Source organism: Halyomorpha halys, unplaced genomic scaffold (assembly GCF_000696795.3).
Source record: "Halyomorpha halys isolate HHAL.00 unplaced genomic scaffold, Hhal_1.1 Scaffold107.1, whole genome shotgun sequence".
Lineage (NCBI taxonomy): Eukaryota > Metazoa > Arthropoda > Insecta > Hemiptera > Pentatomidae > Halyomorpha > Halyomorpha halys.
The window spans coordinates 1,186,117-1,210,808 of NW_027112128.1; the positions used below are offsets into that span (position 1 = coordinate 1,186,117).

The 24,692-nt window shown below is 31.1% G+C and overlaps 1 protein-coding gene across 1 annotated transcript in view; it reads right to left on the reverse strand.

The window, feature by feature from the left end:
- Positions 1–24,692, reverse strand: part of Dhc64C (dynein heavy chain, cytoplasmic) — a gene marked incomplete in the record, with an annotated part of 92,178 nt that overhangs the window by 27,906 nt on the left and 39,580 nt on the right. The window contains 22 exon segments of the mRNA XM_067050149.1: positions 3,088–3,289; positions 6,124–6,283; positions 6,792–7,003; positions 7,216–8,095; positions 9,322–9,515; positions 10,187–10,462; positions 10,614–10,801; positions 10,920–11,079; positions 12,672–12,812; positions 13,203–13,278; positions 14,985–15,142; positions 15,329–15,544; positions 15,639–15,816; positions 17,505–17,740; positions 19,260–19,286; positions 19,391–19,479; positions 22,338–22,461; positions 22,925–23,102; positions 23,636–23,870; positions 23,963–24,092; positions 24,191–24,380; positions 24,476–24,607. Coding sequence (XP_066906250.1) covers positions 3,088–3,289; positions 6,124–6,283; positions 6,792–7,003; positions 7,216–8,095; positions 9,322–9,515; positions 10,187–10,462; positions 10,614–10,801; positions 10,920–11,079; positions 12,672–12,812; positions 13,203–13,278; positions 14,985–15,142; positions 15,329–15,544; positions 15,639–15,816; positions 17,505–17,740; positions 19,260–19,286; positions 19,391–19,479; positions 22,338–22,461; positions 22,925–23,102; positions 23,636–23,870; positions 23,963–24,092; positions 24,191–24,380; positions 24,476–24,607 — 4,382 coding nt within the window.

A 24,692-nucleotide genomic window follows, 5' to 3' on the forward strand; every position in this document is an offset into this window, starting at 1 on the left:
TAGACCTCCATCAAATATTCTCAATATACTTTTATAACTCGGATTATAAAATATACTGATTATAGGTATAATCATGACTTTAAATTACGAGGGCTGTCCAGAATGTAACAGACAGTTTGAAATAAGCAATTCACAAATTGAAAAACTTCAAGTTTATTATATACATTGGAAAAGTATACTCTTAAGCTATTTTCCAAATAATCGCCATTCAAATTGAGACATTTATCATACTGTGGCACAAATTTTTCAATCCCCTCTCTGTAGAAATATGCCACCTGCGATTTCAACCACTGGTTTACACCAGCCAGCAGTTCAGTATCAGTATCAAAGCGTTGTTTACTGAGCCATTTTTTCATCGCTGGGAAGAGGTGGTAATCACTCGGCGTCAAATCCGGGCTGTATAGTGGATGATCAAACACCTTCCATCCAATTGGCTATGCATTGTGAAAGAACAACACCTTGGTGCTAAGTTTTCCCCAATGCTTATTTTGTATGGCGTGCCATAACTTTCTTAGTGTTTCACAATACCTTTCTGAGTTTATTGTTGCTCCAAGTTCCAGAAAGTCAATGAGAACCACTCCATTGGAGTCCCAAAACACAGTAGCCATGACGTTTCTTGCTGACAGCGTTTAGAAACACTTTTGTGGTTTCTTGAGAGAATGTGTGTGCGCCAATTCTATCGACTGCCGTTTTGTTTAACAGTTGACATGCTTCACCCAAGTCTCTTCCCCCGTTACGATACGATCCAGAACTGCATTACCATTTGTGCTGTATTCTTGGAGAATGGGACTCTGTTTCTTATGGTCTTCTGTTAGGATTTTCGGAACCTACCGAGCACAAAATTTGTGGTAACCAAGCTTCTCCACCACAATTTTGTGCACTAAACTCCGTGAAATTTGGGGAAAATGTTCCAACAGTTCTGTAATCGTGAAACGATGGTTTTCACGAATTTTGTCATTGATTCGCATTGCTAGGTCATCAGTCACAAGGCTAGACCGACCACTGTAGTCCTTGTCGTAAATACTGGAAACGACCATTTTTAAAATCAATGCACCAGTGCCTCACTCGACTTTCACTCATTATCCTCTGTCCGTAAACATCACAAAGCTGATGATAAATTTCAATTGGCCTGTTGTTTTGCGCTAATTAAAACCGAATCACAGACCTCACTTCACAAGTGGTAGGATTTTCTATTGCAGGGCACATTTTGACAACTCACAGAGAACAAAGTGAGGAACGCACAGTCCTCACACTACAACAGCTGGATGCGTACTGAATATAGGAATGTTCAGACACCAAGATGGGACCTCTACTCCCACCCATCGCCACGATAGGCAAAAACGTCTGTTACTTTCTGGACAGCCCTCGTATTAACTACAGCACTTTCCAGAGAAACAAATTTGAAAACTAAACATGAACATGTTCCTGAATAAACCTTTTTATCTACAGCCAAAAACTGATTTAAGAATTTGTTAACGCTATGAATTGCAGGCAGAAAATTTGACTAATCTTAAAGCTGTCAAAGTTTCAGTACCATTAAAAAACAGATCGATACTAACTGATTCTGATAAAATAAAAACAAAGGAAAACCGAATAATTACCATTCATAATGATTAACAATGAAAAAAAACTATGACATAAAATGTGTAAACAACTTAAAACAAGTAAGATAAAAAAATGAATCTTAAAAATGAGTGTAAACTGTGTAGTTGCAATGGAATAAACCTCTGTTAAATACAAATATCAGTATAGCTTCCTCACCATTTCTTGCAAGTATGTAGATTACCAATTTATTTAAAGGACTAACTATGAATTTTATTATTTAATAAATTTTATTTATTGTTTGAAAATCTATAAAAGGAGAAGTGATTGAAACATGAGTACTCGGAAAAATACTTCAAGGATTTAATAAAATCAATACTATGCCATTTTCACACCAATCTCCAACTTCCTTCCAAATTTAGACCGAATTGGACAAGGCGTTTTTTAAGTATAGGTAGATAAAGATGTTTGCACATGCATAGCGAAAGTAATGAATCTAATAGCATGAGGAAACAGAGATGTCTGATAGGACCAACCAAGGGTGAGCAAAAATTAGCCATGGATGAAACTACAGCTAAAATTTTCATGGATACAATGTTTATTTATTAATGGCTCATTCATAAATCAAGGTCATATCTATCCATGACAATTTTAGTTATAATTTCATCCATGGCTAATTTTTTCCCAACTCTGGGATCAACTACATACAACCCAGTACAATCCCTGAAGATTTCATAAAAATTGAATAAATACTTTGATCAATTATGCCGTAACACAAATTTCACCATTGACAGAAACGGAACCAAATTTAGCCTTGAAATCTAAAACATAAAACACAAGTAAACATTTTCGATTCCGATGACATAATTTTCTGTATGAAACAAAGCTTTCCTTCCTTTGGTAGTGAGGAAGCAAAAACAAATTTTAACATTAAAAAAAAAAAATACTTCAAACTAGGACTTAAAGGCTCTTCTTTTATCTACTATATCTTATCAGGCCTATAGAACTTGTGTCTGGTCCGAAAACTTTAAGATTTATCAATTAAAATTACTATTTTAGGGTAAAGAATAAGAGAAGTGAACCAATTTACCTTGGTAATGCCAATAAGTCAACACTGTTGAAAATTTCAGGAAATTAAGATCTGAGTTTTATTTAATCGATTGACTAACCATTCATTAGCACTGTGAATACGATTCTGGGTTCAAGGTGACCAAACACTATATCAAACTAAGCCAATTGAAACATACCAAGTTCCAATGGACAATTAAAAGAAACTCCGAGATGAAAGAGAAGGTACTGAGAAAACCTGATGGAAGGAATACACCATATTCAGACTGGAGGAATACAAAAGAATTGCCAGGCTAGAGGTGAACAGGATTAGAAAATACTAATGAGAAGTAAGAGGAATCACAATAAACTTGTCAAAAGGAAAACAAGTGGCACTTTCATACTCCAAAACGAGTTAAATGATTTACACTAATACATACCTAAATATATATATTTCACACAGACACAAAATGCATATTATAAAATTGATTTGCTTACCCTGCTGAGCATCAATAACAGCTGGTTCCACTTGAGCGAGATCAGCCATCACGCCTTCTCTCTTCTGAGCTATAAGCAGTTTTTGCTTCTCGATCTGGGACTGGATTTCCTGAGACTGTACCTTCTTCTTTTCTGCTTCCTGTTGGTCTTTCACCATCTGTTTTAGCTTAGCATTAGCAGCTTCGTTCTTTGCTTGCAGTTCCTAAAATTTTAACAAATGATTGTATGATTTTATAAATAAGTCTAAAATATTAGAACATTAACCAAAATATACTTATATAAATTATAAACAAATTCAGTCTCAACACATTAATTTTCTTATTACTCCACTCCTACATTTTGGCCCATCTCAAGGATAACTATTGATTAACGATTTTAATTACACTCTAGACATTAAAAATTACTAACAAAAGAATTTGAAAAAAATTAATGTAATTGCAATTGTTAATAAATTTGTTAATCAAGCGTTATCCTTGAGAATGGCTGAAAAGTAGGCATGGAGTAATAAGAAAATAAACATGTTGAGACTAAATGGATATTTTTTTTTATAATTGATAAACAAACCAATCTCAGACAAGATTTCAAATTATATATAAATACTGTCTATAGTTTATTATACTCTAATTTAGAAATAAGGATAAAAAAAAAAGGTTGAAGATAACAAAAGATATTAAAATATATTTCTATTGATCATATTGAAAATTGCCTTCTTCATTCATCCATTGTATCTTTCAGCATCAGGGTGATCTCAATCCCTTGCTTAAAGACTTTCTACTTCCAGAGAATCTTCTCTTTCTTCCCTGATCTGTAACGAAGATATCAGGCCATTGTAGTTGAGGTGTCACCATAGCAGCCTCATAATTGGTAGTGCCAGTTAGTTTGATTTCAACCTGTGTCGCTTCATTTAAATTCCGTGACGGTCCCACTGTATGAAAACTAGAATAGGTTGTTAACCTCTAAGATCACCTTGTATATGAGAAATGACCAGATAGGGATTATACAAAAAAAATGTTATGAGGACATCCCATTAATTTCTCAGTCAACGATATGTGGTTCTAATACTTTTATGGACTAAGATTTCTGAACATTTTTTTGTTAAACTATAGACCACCTAAGAAATAATAGTACATGTTTTAAAAATAATAAATATATATATATACACATATATAATAATGATATAAATTAGCAAACTTATATTACAGGTTTTCAGACACACGCTAAAAATGACACAATATGAAGAAGTTCTTAGGGGTATATTTGAAAAGTGGTTGGGATTTTGACCAGATAAGGAGATAGGCATATTTAGTAGGATTTTGTATTTTTTATCAACTCTAAACTATAAGGTATGAACAGCCCAAAAAGATTATTCATGCCTATGTATATATTTTTTTTTTCTTAGTAAAAAGAGTTGATTTTTATTTTCTTAAAAGTTTTGAAGACAAATATGTAAAGTTTAAGTAAATGAATGTACATTTCTTAAGATCCTTCTTCCTAACAAAATAATTTAACAGGATCAGACAGCACTTTCAAGTACCCCTTAGGAAATATTACCTGAAGGATGTACCTGTATGTGGAAGGAGAGGTAGGAAGTGAGTTTCTCAGAATAGGAAGGTAAGGAGGATAAGTAACCGGTTCATCATCTTCTAAATCCTAGACAAAACAGAACAATATTCCAGCTACTTATGTAAAGAAATAACTACTCGTTATCAAGTTTTGTAACTTTTAATATTTATAATTAAAAAAGAACAAAAAATTGTATGATCTTAAGACAGAGAAAAAAAGTGATTATAATCATTCACATACAAGTGAAATAGAAGGATTAGATAATTATTAATAAGAATAAATTTACAAATATATTTAATTTAAGAGATAACAATATTAGATTAACTGGAGATCATGATCATCTCAATATCAACAAAGTCCATGATACAATCATTTTAATTGATGAATCACTAACGATTCTTATTCATAGAAAAATGTTATCTGCAAAAGACGAAAATAGTTATCTGAATATAGATTTAAAACCTTCCAAATAACATTTTACTTCTCTTGTTGCTGTTTCAGTTTCACTCAAGTCTCTCTATATAGCCATATGTTAACCTGGGCCTTCCTCTGGGTCATCTTCCCTCAAGCTTACTTCCAGAAACCTCTCAGATTTTCGATAACTGTCCAGATGCTACATACTTCTAAACAGTTTTAGTCAATATCTGCTAAAGTAGAGTAAGGACATCTATTATTCTTTTATTTCTCTAGATAACCCTTCTTGTCTTGTCAAGGTATTTCATTTCTAAGGCAATTATCTTGCTTATGTATATGTTGTTGACAGTCCAACTCTCTCCTCCCTACAGAAGAACAGGCAGAAATAGCCTAAATGTATCTTTATATCCTGTATTCCTAAAATTGTAATACAGATCCAATAGAATATATCTTTCATGAACAGTCATAAGGGCTTAAGTTGAAAATATTAATCTTTCTGGAGAGCAAAAACAAACTTCAAAACATTATGTAAAATTTAATTATTGATGTTTATCAAATTGTTATTTTTATAAAACAATATAGTAGTAAGTCTATCTGAAGCATAAATACCTTATTACCAACTGGTAGCTCTGATTTCGTGCTATAAAACGACATAATCTCCAAATGCTCAAAAAGTGACTTAAGCCCTTATGATCGCGCATCAAAGATATAATTTCTGATATAGGACACAGGCTTTCCTGTCTCTATTAAAAGCCTCCTAATCAATTTTTCATCACAACCACCCCCGGGCATTTGGGAGGCCCGTTAGGCAATGGGTGGCACTCACTAAAACAGGCATGGGAGTGATAAACTCACCCTATGAAAAACTTGTCAAGAAATGTGTGATGTATTTCCATAGTACATCGCGCGAGGCCTTGGACCTCCACGGTCTGTCGTGTCAGAAGAAGAAACCTAAAATTGGGTCATAACTTTTGACATAGAATAGTCATTCGATTAGAACCATATATCCTAAGACAGTAAGGATGTTAACTCAATCAATGATTGGAGAAAAGTACAAACCTGAGATTTAACTGCCAAGGATTTTTGCATTTCTTCAACCTGTTCAACAGTCTCTGCTATCTTTCCTAAGCCAACATTCAAATGAAGTTGCTGTTCTTCAAGCTCAGAACATTTCTCTCTATATAACTTTACAAAGTGATTGATAAAGTCTAAGTAATGTCTGAAAAAAAAAATTACTTAATAGCTACTACTAAATACCATAACTACTCAATGAAGTTTAATAAAAATATTAACTATAAATAATCCTGAATACTTCAATATATAAGTTAATACTTCAAATAAATTGTCTAATAACAAAAAAACTGTAAAAGGTTCCCCATTGATTGTCTAAATTTCTGACAAGTAAGGCTTCCTTTTTAGGAAGATTGATTTAGCTCGATTTAAAAGCCCAAACTTTGTCGTAGAGTGAAAAATGTCTAGAATTTTAAACCAAAAAAAAGTAAATACAATTTAAAAAAATGAAGTCACCCCTTTTTGTTAGAAGACATTTCAAATAATATTGGTTTAAAATGAAACTAGAATTTGAAAGAAGACGAAAATGCAAAAAAATAAATACAATATTTCATTTAGAAAATAATTCTTAATTATTACAGAAAAGATATACTGAATCCAACAAACAAATTTATACTAGAAAAGGTATAACTCAAAAACTAAGATTATAGAATTACCTTGGAGTGATGGCCATTGTGCGTGCTCCACGTTTGGTAAGCCTTTGATTGGCTTTGTGCAATGTTTGATGAACAAAAACACACCCATTTATAACAGCTTGCCTGTGGTTTGGAGGTGATGGCAAATTTGCATAAGCGATTGGGAAAAAGTCTGGAGCTTTCCAAGTAGGTGGTCCATCCAGATCAAGAGTATTAGTGAATTCTCTGCCCACCTAAAATTAAATAACTTAAATGTATTATGATGTATATAATAATTAAAGAATATAGGAACTGGTATAACTTCAAACTTTGGAATGGGGAGGTGCTGCTTTAGCATGCTCAGACACCACACCGTCAAAATAATTATTCACGTTCAATAAAGGGAATTTTTAACATGTATAAATATATTTTGATGTTTTCAAAAATGTAAATAAATTTTATTCACCTGATACAAAGCACCATCAGACCAATCTCCAAACCAGTTGAGAACACACCTATTGAACAGAGCAGGTGACGTAGCAGCCCTGTCCTTAAGCCCTTCGTGGCTAGGGTTCATCGTGAACACGACATGAAGGTTCCTCATCACTTGACCAGTAAACCATTTATACAGCTCCTCGTTAGAGTCTAGCATGAGTCCTTCCCTTTGGGCTCCCTCCTTGCACTGTGTCATCAATGTACTATACTCGTCACCTTCAAATAGACCAGGTACTTCACCGTTAGCAAGTAGGGTGTTCATCCTCTCAAGAAAACCAGATTCTAATACATTTGATTCATCGAGGATAAAAGCTATTTTCTCATTTTTACAACCAGATCTCCTCAGCACAGATCTCAAGTCTTCATCAAAATCTTCACTAGTGTACTTATTGTGTACCCTGATTTGGAATACAGAGAGTCCATTCATAAAGGCAACAAAGCGAGATAGAGTGGTTTTGCCAGCTCCAGACACGCCTATGAGCAGCAAGTGCCCCTGCGGCTGCCTGAATATCCTGTCTATCCTGAGTACATGTTCGAGAACTTCATCAAACAAGACAAGAGGTACATCCAACTCTTCATCATAAAACACTTTGAGCCTTGCCTTGACATAATCTCTCAACTGGTCACGTTCAACAGGGATATAGTCCTTTGACAGCCAATTGGAATAAAGGATTGGTCGGCCAAGAGCTGATTCCTTGTCAACTGATGGAAAATGTTTAAGAGCAACTTTGTCAATATTTTCATTCGTCCACTCCCTTTCAGTAGCTTCAACAAGTCTGTCTTGGAAAAGGCGGAGAGCTTCATGCGCCCATAACCTCACAAGTCCTTCTACTTTTAAACTATCCAATGGCCTGCAATAATAACATAATAAAATGTGAATTATTCATTACATAGACAAATATTAGCTCAGTAGCTACAGAGAAAACTTAAGTTTTTTAGTGATACAGTAGAACTTGGAGATAACAAACCACAAATGATTATAAAAAAATTGTTATATTGAGATTCGCATACTTATTTATTGACCTCTACTTAACAAATTGTATGAAATGCAACCTAGTTAAAATGATTAGTATGCTCGGTATGAAAAATAATAAAAACATCGAAATTGAAATATACACTATATACAGTACATACAGTCTTATTTTCCCAAAGCTAGAAAAGTAGTGGTCCTTAATATATATTGCAAATTACTGTACACTAGTTCTGCAGTCAAATTACATACAATAATATTTAGATTATCATGAGGGAAGTATAGTAGCCAAGAGTTGACTGGTATACCACTGAGTGACCCCGAGAAGTTACTTCTCATTTATTTCAAAATCCTTCAATATCTTTTACCAAAAATTTGGTAGAATCTTTAGAGTAACTTTTTCATTTAATCTATGAATGAAGAGATTAATCAGTAAATATTCTTCGAAAATATAGCAGAATTTTTGAACTTGTATGATTTTATAATCAAAAATTTTGGATCTGGAAATTAAAACTTGTTTTTCCCCTTTTTCTTTTTTCATTGGTAATTGGTTTGTACATGGTCAAATTGATTATCCTGTAGTCTGTTGTACTCAAATACCATCAAAAGTAAGGTGCGAAAATTTGTAACTAATTCCATTTTTGAGAAAGGCTCCACTACTATTTAGAGATTACTGTGGTGAAAATTCATCTATAAAGGTAAATTATTTTTTTGGAAAGAATTGTATATTGAGGTTTGTTTACATACTCTTTACTATGTAGAAGAATATTTTTCATTGAATAATAAGGCTGATTCAAATAAATATAAAAAAAAAATTCTTTATATCGAGGAATTTGTTATATTAAGGTTCATGACTTTTTTTTTTTTTTCGTACCCCCTTGACAAAATAAGTAATTGAATAGATACATATAGGTAGTTATGTATATGTATATGTATGTTTGGTACATAACTACCCATATGTATGTATTCATGACATGACATGACATGTAAGGTTCATGACATCAACGCTCCACTATATTTAATAATATAATTTTATTTAAATTCATCGGGAATTTATAAAAACATTTATTTAATAATTAATAAATAATATTAGACCTAGTATGTTACCTTATAGCTTCACATATACCCCTAACCCATCTCGTCATTTCCCTAGGTGAATAGACATAATGTGGCTGCATGTCCTGTGTAAACCTTTCCTGTGATGACAAGTAGAACTCAACCATTGCATTTGTTAGTGGTTCTGCATAACCACGCAATGAAGGAATAAGTCTCAGCATAGCTCTTGAGAATGTTCCATAAATCTAAACAATGAATAATAAATAGAAGCATATAGAAGAGATAAAAAATTCACTTAATTTATAATAAAATAATAAAAGATGTGGGGTTGAAAACTAATTTATATTAATTGATCAACTGTCCTTTGAGAGTCGTATAATTGGAGTATGAATAGTTTAAAGGAATGTACACTAGGTTGTACTTAAGAACCTTTATTAATTGGGAATGAAGCATACCTATGGTTTGTATAAATGAGAGATTAACAATTAAGATTGGGAGACATAATGGTTTTTAAAGAAAGCTGCAGAAGCTTTAGAGATAAAAGAGGTAAGAAATGTGAAAGTAAGGTAGAACAAATAATAAAATATCTGCAGACGGAAGAACTTTTATAAGAAAGTATAAACAATCAGTCAGTAGGGATATTCTACAGCTAAAAGAGTGAGAAAACATAAGGAAATTTATAAACTGTATGTGCATAAAGTAATAACTATAAAAAGGTAAAATAAATCATCAAAGACTAATGAAAAAGGAAATGATGATTAAAGAGAAGGGAGGTCCATTATTATTAAAGTAAATGTTTAGAAAAGAATGAATACTCACTCAAAAGTGTGATATTATTATTTTCAAATTCATCTTGTTTTAAAAAATGAAAAAAACATTAAGATTTTATAAAACATAAAAATACAAATTTAATAACCTGTTTAAGAGATGTTTCACCAGGATAATCAACATAGATGACAGGGACATGTCTGAGGAATCTATGGGATAGGGGCTTCCTGCCAGGATCTGTAGGTGGATTACAAGCACCCACAAACTGAATCCTCTCGAGGGAAACCCAAGCAAGGTCGGAAGACCTGTAGAATCCTCGCTGTTCTACAAGTTGTCTCAGAAAAGAAATAACTCTTTGGGTCCCATAAGAGTCCATATCAGGCAAGTTTATTTCATCACAGAAAAGGACCAACCATTTTCCTAACTGAAATCATCAAAGCATGATTATTAATAGGACTTAATATGGAAAACCAAAAAGGTAACTAAATATTTCTTAGCACGTTGATTGCCAACTACAAGTTACCTTATAGTTGGCAGTAAATTTGTAAAAAAAAAAAAAAAAAAAAAAAAAATACCTGTACAGGTGCTAGGACAACTCCATTGGGAGTCTTCCTATATTCACAATAATGATCAAAAGTCTTCAGGAGAAGCTCTGGTGTGGTAGCAGAGCTGAAATTAAGGCCGACCACTTCCATATCTGGAAGAGCCCTAAGTGCAGAAAATAGGGTCATGGTCTTACCTGATCCAGGTGGACCACACAGCACTGAAATAAAAGAACAACTCTAAGAAAAAATGCATCAAAATAAAGTAATTTTAAGTTTAAAAAATAAATAAATAAAAGTGTAAACCAAAGGAAATGCAGTTTTTAAGACAATGAATACCTAAAGGTCTATGCTCGGCAAGCCATGTATACAGAAGTGACTCGTGGCGAACTGTGTCAAGGGTAGGAACGACAACATCTGGTGCTGCCACTTTATGAGTTTCCACTTCAATTTGAGGTACTTTAGCAGACCAGGGGCTCCATTCCCCTGATATATTTACCTAATAGTAAATAATTATAAATAAATAATAAATAGTCCATTAACTAGTAAAAAAAATATTTTAGGGCTTCTCAACATTTTATAAAGTAATAAAATAATAATTTATTATATTTATACTAACTCTTCAATTGAAAGTAAATCACTCTTCTACTCTCAAGAGTCTTTTAGTATCAGTATCTGTACCAAACCTAACTTATCAAGATTGTTGATAACTATTTGCATTCTTTGGAACATGTTTAACGATATAGGTGTCATAGTCTAAATCTTGCCAACATCATTACAACTGCTTTCTCAAACAGTATAGTAGTGTTTGATTATTGAAAGGATAATTTAGTTTAAGTTAGATGTTCATAGAATGTAGCACCGAAGAATGATTTCTTAAGGCTAGAATTCAATAATTTGAGTAAGTTATGTTAATCTACTGTGAGGCTAAAGCCTTTGAATCAGAATCTGCCAAGAATAACCTAATTAGCATCTAAGTTCATTATGATTTTGGACTTAAGGAATTTAGTATTTCATTAAGAAAAGTGCTCTTCATAATATAATGGACTGAAATAGATGATGTAAATTGTGAAAGATTTTCCAAATGTTAGCAACTTCTAAGGTTCGAAATAGTTTTTAAACTCATTCATAACGAAATACAATCAAATAAATTATAAAAGAGTGTTTCTTTTGTTATTTGTTAAATATCATTGGAATAAAACTTAATAATATATAACAGTCATATGTGGATTGAACCAACTAAAAATCAATGCCCTGACTAACCTCGTTAAGTATTACTGATTTTCTATTGAACAATTACGCATCATGCAGCATTACAGTCCTCATTAACTTTGAAAAGAGAATTAATTTGATATAGCCCTTTTCATTAAGAAAAAAAAATCATAGATCTAGAGTGCTGGCTGTTCAGGAAGTAATTAATAATAAGGTAATTGAAAAAGTGTTTTAAATTTATTTAAGAAAGTAAATAAATAACTTTCACCCACGTAAAAATGTAAACAAATTCTAATTTATGTTTTTGGAAAATGTTTATAAACTTTTTGTTGTAAATATAAAAAGACAAAAAATGAATATGAATAGCAAAAAAGTGATAAAAAAAAAAATGGGGAAAGTAGAAGTTTTTATTATTTAGAAATAATAAATAAAGCAGAAATAAATTTGTACACGCCCATCTGAAAGTTGTAAAATTGAAAATAATTTTTATGTGATGGCTCATGAAGATAGAAGTGTTTGAAAATGGGCAATAATAAGAAACATTACAAAACTGTGATTTATAAAAAAAAAATTAATTATATAATTTTAACAAAAATATGGACTTTTTTTTAATGAATCTTATAAAATAATAAATCAAATCCCTTCCTATATTGCTCCTTCATGATGCTATTTTAAAAAATATTCAAATACATTTGCTTGAAATATTAAGAAGTGCCTAATAATTTAATTTAAGATAAAAACTATGAATGCAAAACTTTCGCCATTAAAAGATAGTCGCAATAAGTATTTGCTTTTTAATTAAATTTTTTGACTGCTAAGAAAATGTCAATAAAAAAGATTTAACATAACTAAATACAATTGAATACCTCAAGTAAATACCTCATAATCAATGATTGGTATGTTAGGATTGTTCGGTGGTAATGGTATGGTGGTAACAGATCGGATGAAATCACCCAGGTCTGATCGAACTTTGAGTTTAGCATCTCCTCCAAATGACCATAACAGAGAATAGATTAGAATCTAAAAAAAAAAAATTATGGTAAGTCAATGATGTTCAAACCATTAAGGAGTATCAGCTTCAGAACAATCTTTTCATTCAAAGTATTGTTAAATGGTGTCAATACAGTAAACGATTAATAAAATAAAATACTGTTAAAAAGAATAAAAAATAGTGACAATAGACTAAATTCACTCCAAAGAATCATGAAAAAATTAAATTATAATACAATTAAAAATAAACTTTATCGAAGAAAAGAATTAAAATAAGAGAAAATAATTTTGAAGATAGAATTCTTAACTCAGAGTGGCAATAAGTAACGATTACTAATACTAAAATAATATTAAACAATTATAAATATAAAATGAATTTATAAACTAAAGTAATATTTTAATAAAGTAGAAAAAAATTACTTTAGGAATAAATCTATCCAGCTGCTCTGATGGTAAAGGGAAATCAGAATGGCTCTGGTTATACTGTATCACAGTCCTAAAACAAAAAATGAATAGTATAATTTTGATAAGTTTAAATTCAATAATGAATAACTTGTGTATTTAAGAAATTTTAAATCAGTTTTATGTCTAAGAAAACTCTAAAAGATGAAGTACATACTAAACAATATGACTGTATTTAAATGATTTTAAGAAAAAGAAATAGAAGAATTCTTATTTGTTCCAAAACAAGTAGCAATCTCACAAGATTTAAGAGATTAATAATTGATAATTACTAGTCTGTACTAGTGATTAGCAATAATCATTGTGCTGATATCATTATAGCTCACAACTTTGGGGATAATTTTAGATAACCATGCTAATAGGTTTGTTCCAACATAAACTAACATCAAACTATCACATGTATATATTTATAGTATGATTTTTATGTTCCGAATCCTGTACCTCCCATGCTAACCAATTTGATGCTTGTTTTGATAAATGTTGGAACAAACCTTTTGCTACGTATATTAGTTAAACATGGTTAAAATCTAGGAGGGGATGATCCAGTTTAATATATGCTGATTATTTGACTTTCTTCAGAACTATTTAGCCTTTTTTCTTGTTACAGTTTGTATTATGCCCTGCAGAGGGTATGGAAAGTGGGTGAAAACATTTGCATACACTTGGTAGCATACCTATGTTGTATTGCTCCTGAATATATTCATATATATATATATTAAAGTATTAACTAATTCATTTAGAAAAAAAACTTATAAAACTACAACCCATGAAGGGATAAAATTTAAATTAAATTAAATTTAGGTTAAAATTGTCTTTTTTCCAATTTTAGCTATTTTTTCAATTTTGCTCGATTTAACTTATTTTTTTATCTTTAATCTCATCTTCCTGTATTAAATAAATGTTTAAAATTTAAGATAAGACTGTCCCTAATTTGGGGTTCACAGTGCCGGAGGTCATAAGCTGACGGCACATCAAAGTTGTTAATGGGTTGCTCTAACCCCCTGTTTCGTGAAATTACCCCTCCACCAAGATCTGGGAGGTGGTAGTGCACTGTCCCCTTAGTTGACATTTTCGACAAGGGGAGGGCTTTGGACTCTGCAATCTAAAGTCGTTATACTCACACTTAACCAGCAGAACGCCCCTCTCCGTTCCAACAATCCACTGGTGTTAGCTACATGATCTTAACTACCTTAATTGGACATGGCAACTAACCTTACAATGCCAGAAGGCAATATTTCAATAGTATAAATTTATAATTTCCCTAATGTATGTATGTATTATACCAATTATAAAGGTTACGAAAAAAAAAAGGGGGATTTAAGGGGCGAGTGGCTTGTGAATAATTTTTGGTGTTATCTCCTCTTGAGAGATTGTGACATGCCCTAACAATGCTTTGTAAGGAAGCATTGTTTCATATTTAATTGGCTTGTTTTTCCCCAATAAAGGGTATCTACTTAATAAAGATTGGGTGTCTACAGAGAGGGCTCCTGAATTGATAAGGTTGGCTATTGACTTGACAGGATAAATAATTACCTGACGAAGATTCAAACCAGGGACTGAGAGATAAGGAGCACAGCTCCTTACTCATTAAGCTATCCCACTCCTATAATTCTTTAAATATTGCCGCAAATTTCCCTCAGTTAACCGATATATGATAATATAATGAACAATTAACTTAGATTTAAGAAATTATAATAATGTTTTACAAAAGAATAATTGTAAATAAAATTAAAATTATACCTAACACCATGATTGAGCATTGAAAACAAAGAACCAAGAGCTCTAAGCCTAGTGAGATCCATTATATGTTCCTGCTTGAGAGCATACTCTAGGCACCTAACCACGAGACCATCTGGTGAAAAATAGCTTTGCAAGATGTTAGCAACATCCGTCTGCACCTGCAAAATAAAATTTTTTATGTCAATAATGCTTAGTTAGTAGGGTATCCTAATTATCTGTATAAATTAAGTTAAAAGGTTAGGACATAACGTAAAGCACAATTTATCATTTTACACTCAGTTATTTGACAAAATTTGTATCAATAAATAGTTATAAATAGTGATTATCTTAGGAGAAATATTTACCTGCATTGCTGGTGATATTCCTTCTTCTTTCCTCTCTCCACCAATCTTCTTCAGCTGTGGGAAAGAGGATTCTTCTTCTGCTTCCTCTAATGGAATGTGTCTAAGACGAGAAAGGTAGTTTTCAAAAATCATTTCTGTCGACAATACATCTTCAGAGAACCATACCATACCACAACGAGAAACAGTTGCAAGGGTTGCATATTTCAAATCTTGTACCTAAGAAAAAATATGTCATATAATGTTAACATAATTTATATTTGTATGCTAAAAAAAATCATTATTACCAAAGTAGAAAGAAAAGACATAATACCTCAAACATAACTCTGACATTTGGAGGTAGAGACAATCTCTCACCATTAGGTAAAGTAAGAAGTTTGTTATCGTCAAGAACTGAGTTCAAGTTTTCAACCCATTCTGGGTCAACATCGCCATCAAATATAATCCATTGTCTTTTGTTTATCTCTCCTCTGACATTGTCAATTATCTTTCTATAGAGAAAATAAAAATATTTTATTATTTTATAACAATTTGAAAAATTGGAAAGTAGTAAAAATTTAACAACCAAAATCAAAAGAAAAATTGATTCAAGGGATCAACAAAACTATTATCTATAATTAAAATATTCTGCCTAATATTTTAAAGTTAAAATGAATCTATTTTGTCACTTTTTATTTAAATTAAAAATTTTAATTGTAAATTATCTTAACACTATTATCACTAACTTATTAGCATTAAATGCTAAAGAATTAAAATAATTTGCAATCAAAAGTTTTTGAATTTAAATGAAAATGTGTCAAAATAGTTTAATTATAAATGTACAAAGACCTACACAGAATAGCTAGCAAATTTTTAACAGTTGATGCGTGGCTATGAAATCATGTTTTAAGATTGTCCTTGATGACGGTCAGGTTGGCCGAAACATTAAGACATTTGAACTTATTGTTGGGTGTGGTTAGTGAGTGTTCAGACTTAATGGATGTAATTTATTTTAATTGAATAATGATAACATTCTCGAACCAAATATTAGAAAATATTATAGTTATTATATAAAACAAAAAAAAAAATGAAAATCTGTACCATTGCAACCCATGAAGGGTCAGGGGTTCAGTACTATTGTAAGGAAGTATTGTATCTTGAACAATGGTTATACAAGGAGGAAATTTGTCCATGATCATGCTCAGCCACCATTTTTTTCTCAATTAAAGGTACCTACTTTATTAGACTAGGTGGACCCCTGAGGGCTCCCCGAATTCACAGGGTTGATTCAGGACTACAGTAACAGAATAAATAATTGTATGCAACAGCTAGGATTTGAACCTGGGTCTTTGGAGTTAGAAGCACAGTGCCTTACGCACTGAACCACTCTCCTCTCCACATAATTATTATATATTAATAATAAAGTAATTTTTAAAGAAAATAAGCATAAATTGGTTATCCAACTCATAAGATAAAAATAACTTTTCAGTAAGATGATTTTTTTGTACTTAGATTTTAGAAGATACAAATTGTTTTTTTAGACCTTATTTGGTCCCAATGTAAATTACAACAATAGTGTTACCATTAGTAATAATAATTATAAATGAAGAAAACAACAGCTACTTTTAAAAGGGATAGAAAACTTAATAAATAATAGAAAAAATAACAATTAAACTTTATTGTAGTTTGTATCAGTTTTGAATGATGGAATTGAACTAAAAGAGTTTTGGTTTTTTTTTAGCATAAATACCAACATAACACCCTCAAATGACCACATTTTTTTTTTATATTAATAACTAAGTACAATACTGCAAAAATGTTTGAAATAGTCTCACCTAAGCCATATGAAAAAAAATTGAGAAAGTCGTGTATTTTGTAGGATACATCAACTCGTTAAGCGATAAATAGCTTTTTATTTATTTATTTTTTTTGGGAACAAAAAAGTAACAATAATCTATCTGAGTGGTAGAAATATTTTTATGTAATTATTTATTGTATTTTTTCAGACTTCTTAAATATCTTTAAACACTAAAACTATATTAATCTCAGGCTTATCAGTCAATCAGAAGAATTATCAATCATTCCTTTTCTAAAATAACAGCAAAGTTACTAAGTAACAATTGAAATATTGTTCTTGATTAGCTCTCAACATAGCAATATCTCTTAGCAACTATCAACAGTAAAAGGTTAGTAAACATACCTAAGAACATGAGTAAAGAGACCATCAGTCCATTCCCGAGTGTTTGGATCTAAGACACCATAGAGAGCTTCCTTAGACATCGCTTTTGGATCAATAACATGAGCCACTCCCTCGGTACCTTCAAAGCGCTCCAACGCTTTCAGTAAGACTCTCCAAGCTGAGGACTTGCCAGACCCAGAGGGTCCTACCATCATCAAACCATGATTCAAGTTGGAGATTTGGTAAAGTTGTAAGACCTAATAAGGATAGAACACAAATGTTAATCAATTAATACTAACCAAATAAATAAATAATAAAAACATAAAAATGATTGACAATAACACATTATATTAGTGCATGGATATTTAATTGGAATCACAACAGTGCACCACACATTTTACCAACCAATTTATTTTTCAAAAGACAAATAAAGTGGAAAAAGCATTTACCTTTTTTTAATTTGTGACAATCTTTATTATTTCACTGTCTTTATTACTTCAAATTTCTCAAAAAAGTATGAAATAAATATCGTACAATTCAGAACACAAAACAATAATGATATTTTTTAAAAAATGAGACAAACACATGAGCCCAGTCCAAACAGACAAACATAATGAATGCAATCCTGAACAATAACATTTTGAATGAAAATGCATGAAACATGAATTAAAGTGCAAAAATAGAAAACAAACTTTGCTTAATTATATAATCATTAAAATTATAAAAGAGACACCATCAGATAGAAAACATATGTGTTTATATGAGACAAATCTTCTAAAGAAATTTTCATACACCCCAGGCATTTTATGCATTATTTGTTATCAAATATCAATTCATTTGTTACTAAGTTTACTCACTTTAATTTAGAAAATTATTAAAAACCAATTAGCAATTAACACTAAATAGTATCCATAAATCTCCCATTTCGATGAACCTCATTCTCCCATAAAAAAAATTGAAAGTTTTGATCAATGCTGATTATTTTATTAGATATTGAGGTAGTTAATAGAAAAAAAATAAGAATAAGGGAAGATTATTCGCTAAAAAGAAGGGCATAATACTTTAGTTTTTAAAAAACTCCCATTCATCCTGAAGTGATAATTTAAAAAAAAGTCAAATAATTTTTACCAAATAAAAAAGATAATACATATAGCTAATACATAATAATATAGCCTATCTACTTTAGAAAATATTTTTTCACTCCAATTTTTTTTTTTAATTTGTGTAATAAGAGCTTGAATTAAAATTTTAGAAAAAATAAAAAATTATAATATCATAAGAGTGACATGTTTTGAGGGCATTGTTAATTTTCTTACCTTTCTCTAGTATACCTAAATCCCCTATTCCCAATGGGATGGGCTAGTTTTGTTTATATTGTATTATATTATACGTATTATATGCTAGTTTTGATTCTGAAAGCATTTTAAAACTAAGTCTTATAGGATACATTTTTGACATCATGCATCCTGAAGGCATAAATTGCTAAACACTGAAAACATTTTTTTTAGTGCAAAGTATCAAAAGAAAAAAATAGTTTTAGAAATCAATTCCCCATAAGAACCCCTCTTCATAATTTGAGTTTTCTCAATTTATTTTAAAAATGACAACATTAATTACTCTAAAAAACTTCTGAACATAATTATGAATGTCCTCGTTTCTTTCATATTTCAGGATGAAAAGTGCTTGGTAAGATGACAGTGCCCCTCCCTGCAAACTGTTAGTTCACCATAACAATGTCCCACACATTCAATAACCATCACATATATAGAGATTTACCTTTTCAATCCATGTTTCTCCCATATACTAATAGGTTGGCATGAAAACAAAAACATTTATCTTTTACTGCTAAAAATAATAAAAATTGAAATAACAATTCAATATTAAAATATAAAGCTTTTCCAATATACCTTTTCCATCCAAGGTCCTCCTTGCTCATCTCCCTCTCCGCAAACAAGGTATTCTTCTTGGCATACCTTCCTTATTTCTTCCTTTAATTCTTCAATTACAAAAAATATATAAGTTATCAGTAATTACAAACATTATACAAATAATATTTTCATCAAACAAGCAACTTAATGCTCACTTAAATCTTTAACTACTGAACTTGAGTTTAATAAAATAACATAAAAATTGTTTTATTCCTGCCAAATGCATAAAATCCTTTAATATAGTGGATGATTAAAAATTAAAAAATCTTTATATAAAATCTTTTCAATTTCTTGAGACTGGTATTTATTTTTAAAATAAATTAATTGCTATCCATTTATGTCCCACACTCTTTATTATATCAACAGTCCAACATTTCGTCGGCCAATTTGGCCATCCTCGAGGACAATTTTAAATATAAATATACACCTCACATAGAATTCTTTAAAAAAGTTTTGCAGGCTATTTTATCCAGGTCATTAATTACAAGTCAAATAACCCTATTTTGTCACAATTTCGTTAATGTTTAAACTTTTCATTTTTAGATCTCCTTAACACTATCAACTATCATAAGTAATATAACTATCATATAAGATAATCATAAGGTTTATATGATAGATGTTAAGTTGATCTAAAAATAAAAAGTAATGAAATTATGGCAAAATAGATTAATTTGATTTGTAATTAATGACCTGGGCAGAATAGCCTGCAAAACATTTTTTAAAGAATTGGATGCGAGGTGTAAATTTATATTTAAGATTGTCCTTCAGGATGGCCGAATTGGCTGAATTGGAAGGTTGATGATGTAATAAAGAGTGTCGAGAAATAAATAGATATCAATTAATTAAGTTAAAAAATTCAATAATGAAACTATTTGAAAATTATCAACTAATATAAAATCTTTTAAATATTTGATTTAATATATATTGCACTAGTCAAATTGGAGGAGGAAAAAATTATATCAACCAACAATTTGATTGTTTCATTTCACTCTTTGCTTTTTCCCTTTCGCTCAAACAACATAAATGAAGTAGATTTTTGCATAAACTGTATTCAATTGCATGTTAATCATGAAATTGGTTTATATTTTTCAATTGATATACAAAACTATGAATGTTCATATAAATTTAAAGAACCAATAAAGGGTAAACTTTGGTATGCAAAAAAATCTATAACATTAAAAAATATCGCACCCTAAATTAAATACTAACATAATTCAAAAATTTAATTTTTAGATTAAATGGATTTTAAAGATACTTATAAAAAATTAAAACTCAGTTTTGCTTACTGTTAAATTCAATTACTCTGTATTAATTCATTATAATAATATTTTTAATTTATTTATATACATATAAGTTAAGGCCTGATTCAGCTGTTACTTCGGTATCAACTGATCAAATGTATATAAAGAGATGTGTATTTTACAGCTGTCCAAGCGTGTCAGATCTTATTCCGTTTTCTCTTTTTTTCAAGTTATGCTTTTGCCGATACTTAAGTGGTGCCAAAACCCGATAAAGCAAGCACTGGCCCCTGCTGCAGCTTCTCCTTGCACTGCCTTATATTGTCTTCCACCATGAGAGTGATGATCACCTATCTGCCTTTCTTCAGAAGATTGTTGAGTAGGACAAGGTACTCAGCCATTTCTGGCACAAATCTTCGGTAATAATTTAATGTTCCCAGCAACCTTCGAACTCCTTTCAAATCCCTAGGCACTGCCATTTTCCGTATAGCTGCGACTTTATCCATGTCGGGTTTAACTCCTTCCCTGGAAATCATATGACCCAAAAAATGTATTTTTTCCTATCCTAATGATGATTTCTCTCCTGATAATTTGAGCCCAAATTGGATATTCTCTGGAATATGCTGTGTAAACGTTGCACGTGTTTGTCTTCCTTCTTACTGAACACTAGGAAGATCATCCATATAAATTTGGCAAACTGATTCATCAGGCATTGGAAGGTTATGGGAGCATTTTTGAGGCCAAATGGTATCCTTGTAAATTCGCAGTGACCTCTCTCAAATGTAAATACCGTCTTATGTTTATCCTTAGGGTGGATTTAGATTTGATATCTGGCCTTCAAGTAAAGTGCTAAATACTGTAATTCTGCTCAGCCTGTCCAAAATTTATTCAAACCTGGGGATCGGATACTTCTTGTCTATGGTATTTTCATTAAGCTTCCTGTGATCTATTATCACTCTATACTTTTCGGTGGTTTCACATGGCACGCTCTTCTTTTTCACTGCCCACAACGTACTATTGTACAGGGAAGTACTGTCAATAATTATTCCCTGACGTTTTAACTTTCAAGCTCTTCCCAAATGTGGTAATGTAAAACCTGCGGGTATCTCCTCTCTTTCACGTAGGTCACTTTGTCTTTTTCATTTTAACTTGTTAATTTACTGTATGAAGAGTTCTTTTATTTTGTTCTTAGATTTAAATTACATATTTCGCATTTATTTCAGGAAGCTTGTGTTTTTACAGTGATATGTGTACAGGAATTTATTTTTATTGTAATATTTTTTTTTCTGTCATTATATTGATAGTATTAGTTTACGAGGATTGTTTGTAAACTGGTGGGAAGGGAGTTATGGCCTGATTCAGCTGTTACTTTGATGTCAGCTGGCTGAGGAGATTAGTTGATCAAATGTATATAATGAGATGTACCAAACCCAATAAAGCCAGTATTTCACAGCAGTCCAAGGGTGTCAGATGTTATTCCTTTTTTTTTTTTTTTTAAGTTTTACTTTGACCGATAATTAAGTTTATGTTTAAATATATATACTCTTGTTTAAATATGAAACAAAAATTTTTTTAAATCCATTTCCTGAAAAGTTACCATTTTTTAGTTATATTAGTATTACATTGAAAGAGTGTTATAACTAATAGTAATAAATTAAAGCAACAAATCTAAAAATAAAAAATCATACTTGTCATTTCAGCCCTGGTATACTGGACTTGTGGGAAAACATCATTGAGGAGTGAAAACAACAGAGGAATATCTTCAGCCACTAATTTCGGTACCATGGTTTCACAAACTGACTGAATCAAGATCTAAAAAAAGAAGTTGAAAAAAAAAAGTGTTTTATAGTTATATGATTATCCACTACACAATAAAATTTCTTAGTAAATATAAATTATTCATTTTTCTAAAAAATAAACTGTTATCAGTAAAGATTTTCCTCCAGTTTTATCATGAAAAAGGCTGAACAGATGTTGAGGAAACTTTTTTTTATAAAGCCATAGAAAAGTTTTTACCATTATCAACCTAATTAAATATTAACTTCAAAAACAAAAAGGCTACAGATTAGAAACATAAATGTTTTGTTCACTTTTCATATGAAAACAGCTAGACCAAATAATAAATTATTGTTATTTAAAGCCATACAAAAGTTTTTGGCAAAATCAAACTGCTTTTTTTTTTGTTTAAGATTTAGAAACAAATAATCCATCATGAAATTATTCATGGGAGATTTAGAACATGTAAATAATTCAAATATGAAAATCGAATGCATACTTCTTGTTCAGGAAGATTTTCGGCGATGGTTGCTTCATCGCCAGTTCCACCTTCTCTCTTTTCTTTAATCCTCTGAATTCTGTCTCTTTTAACATTACCAGCACTAACAAGCACAGACTTAAGGGCTCTCAGACCAAAATCATAGTGGGATTGGTTGGACAGTTGTTCATCACATAGTCTAAAATTATAAGTCATAAAAGTAACAATGAAAGAACAAAAATATACTTGTGCATTACATGGAAAAATTTTTAGTAAAGATAATAAGTATGTTTCTACCAAATCTAATATTCGTATAATAAATATTTTCTTTCCAAAGAGTCATATTTAATTTATTTTGGGAATAAATTGACTTCTTGTTTAATGGAACTCTGTAAATATATATAAATTATGAAAGGAATATGGTCCGGGTGCGGTAAAAAAAAACTCAAATAGTAGAAATATACTATTTTAATGAGCCAACGTTTCGCCCCACGTTGCAGGGCTTCTTCAGGGCTATTTTGACGGCAGTCAAAACAAAAATCAAATGTTTTTTGTTTTGACTCCCGTCAAAATAGCCCTGAAGAAGCCCTGCAACGTGGGGCGAAACGTTGGCTCATTAAAATAGTATATTTCTACTATTTGAGTTTTTTTTTACCGCACCCGGACCATATTCCTTTCATCTTTACACACGGTCAATCAATAATCTTCCAATATATAAATTATAAAACTTACTTGAAAAATGGTACAATTTTAGAGGCTAATTTCTCGGCAGATCTGAAACCCTGAGAAAACAACATAACTTCAGCAATGAGCTGTCGATCTGGTTTTGTCATTGCAAGTGAACGGAATAATTTCTTCAAGTTATCAGGAAGGTTGGAACGTCCAGCATATCCAGGGTTCATAGTAATAAATATAGCCATATCTGGAGAAACGCGAACTTGCTTGCCAACCAGTTCAACCGTTAATGCTAAAATAATGAAATTAAGAAATAATGAGCACTTTATTGATGAATACAAGTTGCACATCTATGAGTATTTTAATAATAATTTTTTTACTTACTAGAATCTCTATTATTTGAATCCATATGATATTTTAGGGCCTCTTGGATGGTTTGAATTTGCTGAGAGACAGCAGACAACATCCTTTCCTCGAGCCTGTTGAATTCATCGAAACAACCCCAGGCTCCGACCTAGTAACAAAAAAATAAAGTAAATATTTATATTCAGCAATTATTGTATCATTTTTAGTTAACATTCTCTTATAAATCGAAATGAGATAATCCTTTACCTGACAGAGACCAACGAAAATTCTACCCATAGCTTGGAAGTCAAAAGTTTCATCACAATTAAAAACAAGAACAAAACGGCCAAGTTGGTGACCAAGAGCTTTAACTGACTCAGTCTTTCCAGTACCAGCTGGACCAAATGGTGATCCACCTAAACGTGCCTCTAAAGCTTGAGTCATAGTCAAGTAACACCTAAAAATTTAATATTAATAAGTTAGGTCCCTATATTAATAATCCTTAAAAAAAAAAAAACAATAATTTTGGAGCTAAATGTTATTACTTATTACCTATCGGTTAAAGGAGTTTGGACAAGTCGATCTTGAACACCCAAATATTCAAAGCCATAGTAGAATTTGGCATTTGCCATGTGAATAGAGAGTTGAGACAATGCTTCGGTCTGGGTTGCATCCAGATAGAACCTGAACAACAAAACAAAGATGAAATATTTTTTTACTTTAAGATTTTATTTATTAACAACAGTTCAAATCCTATAAATCTATACAT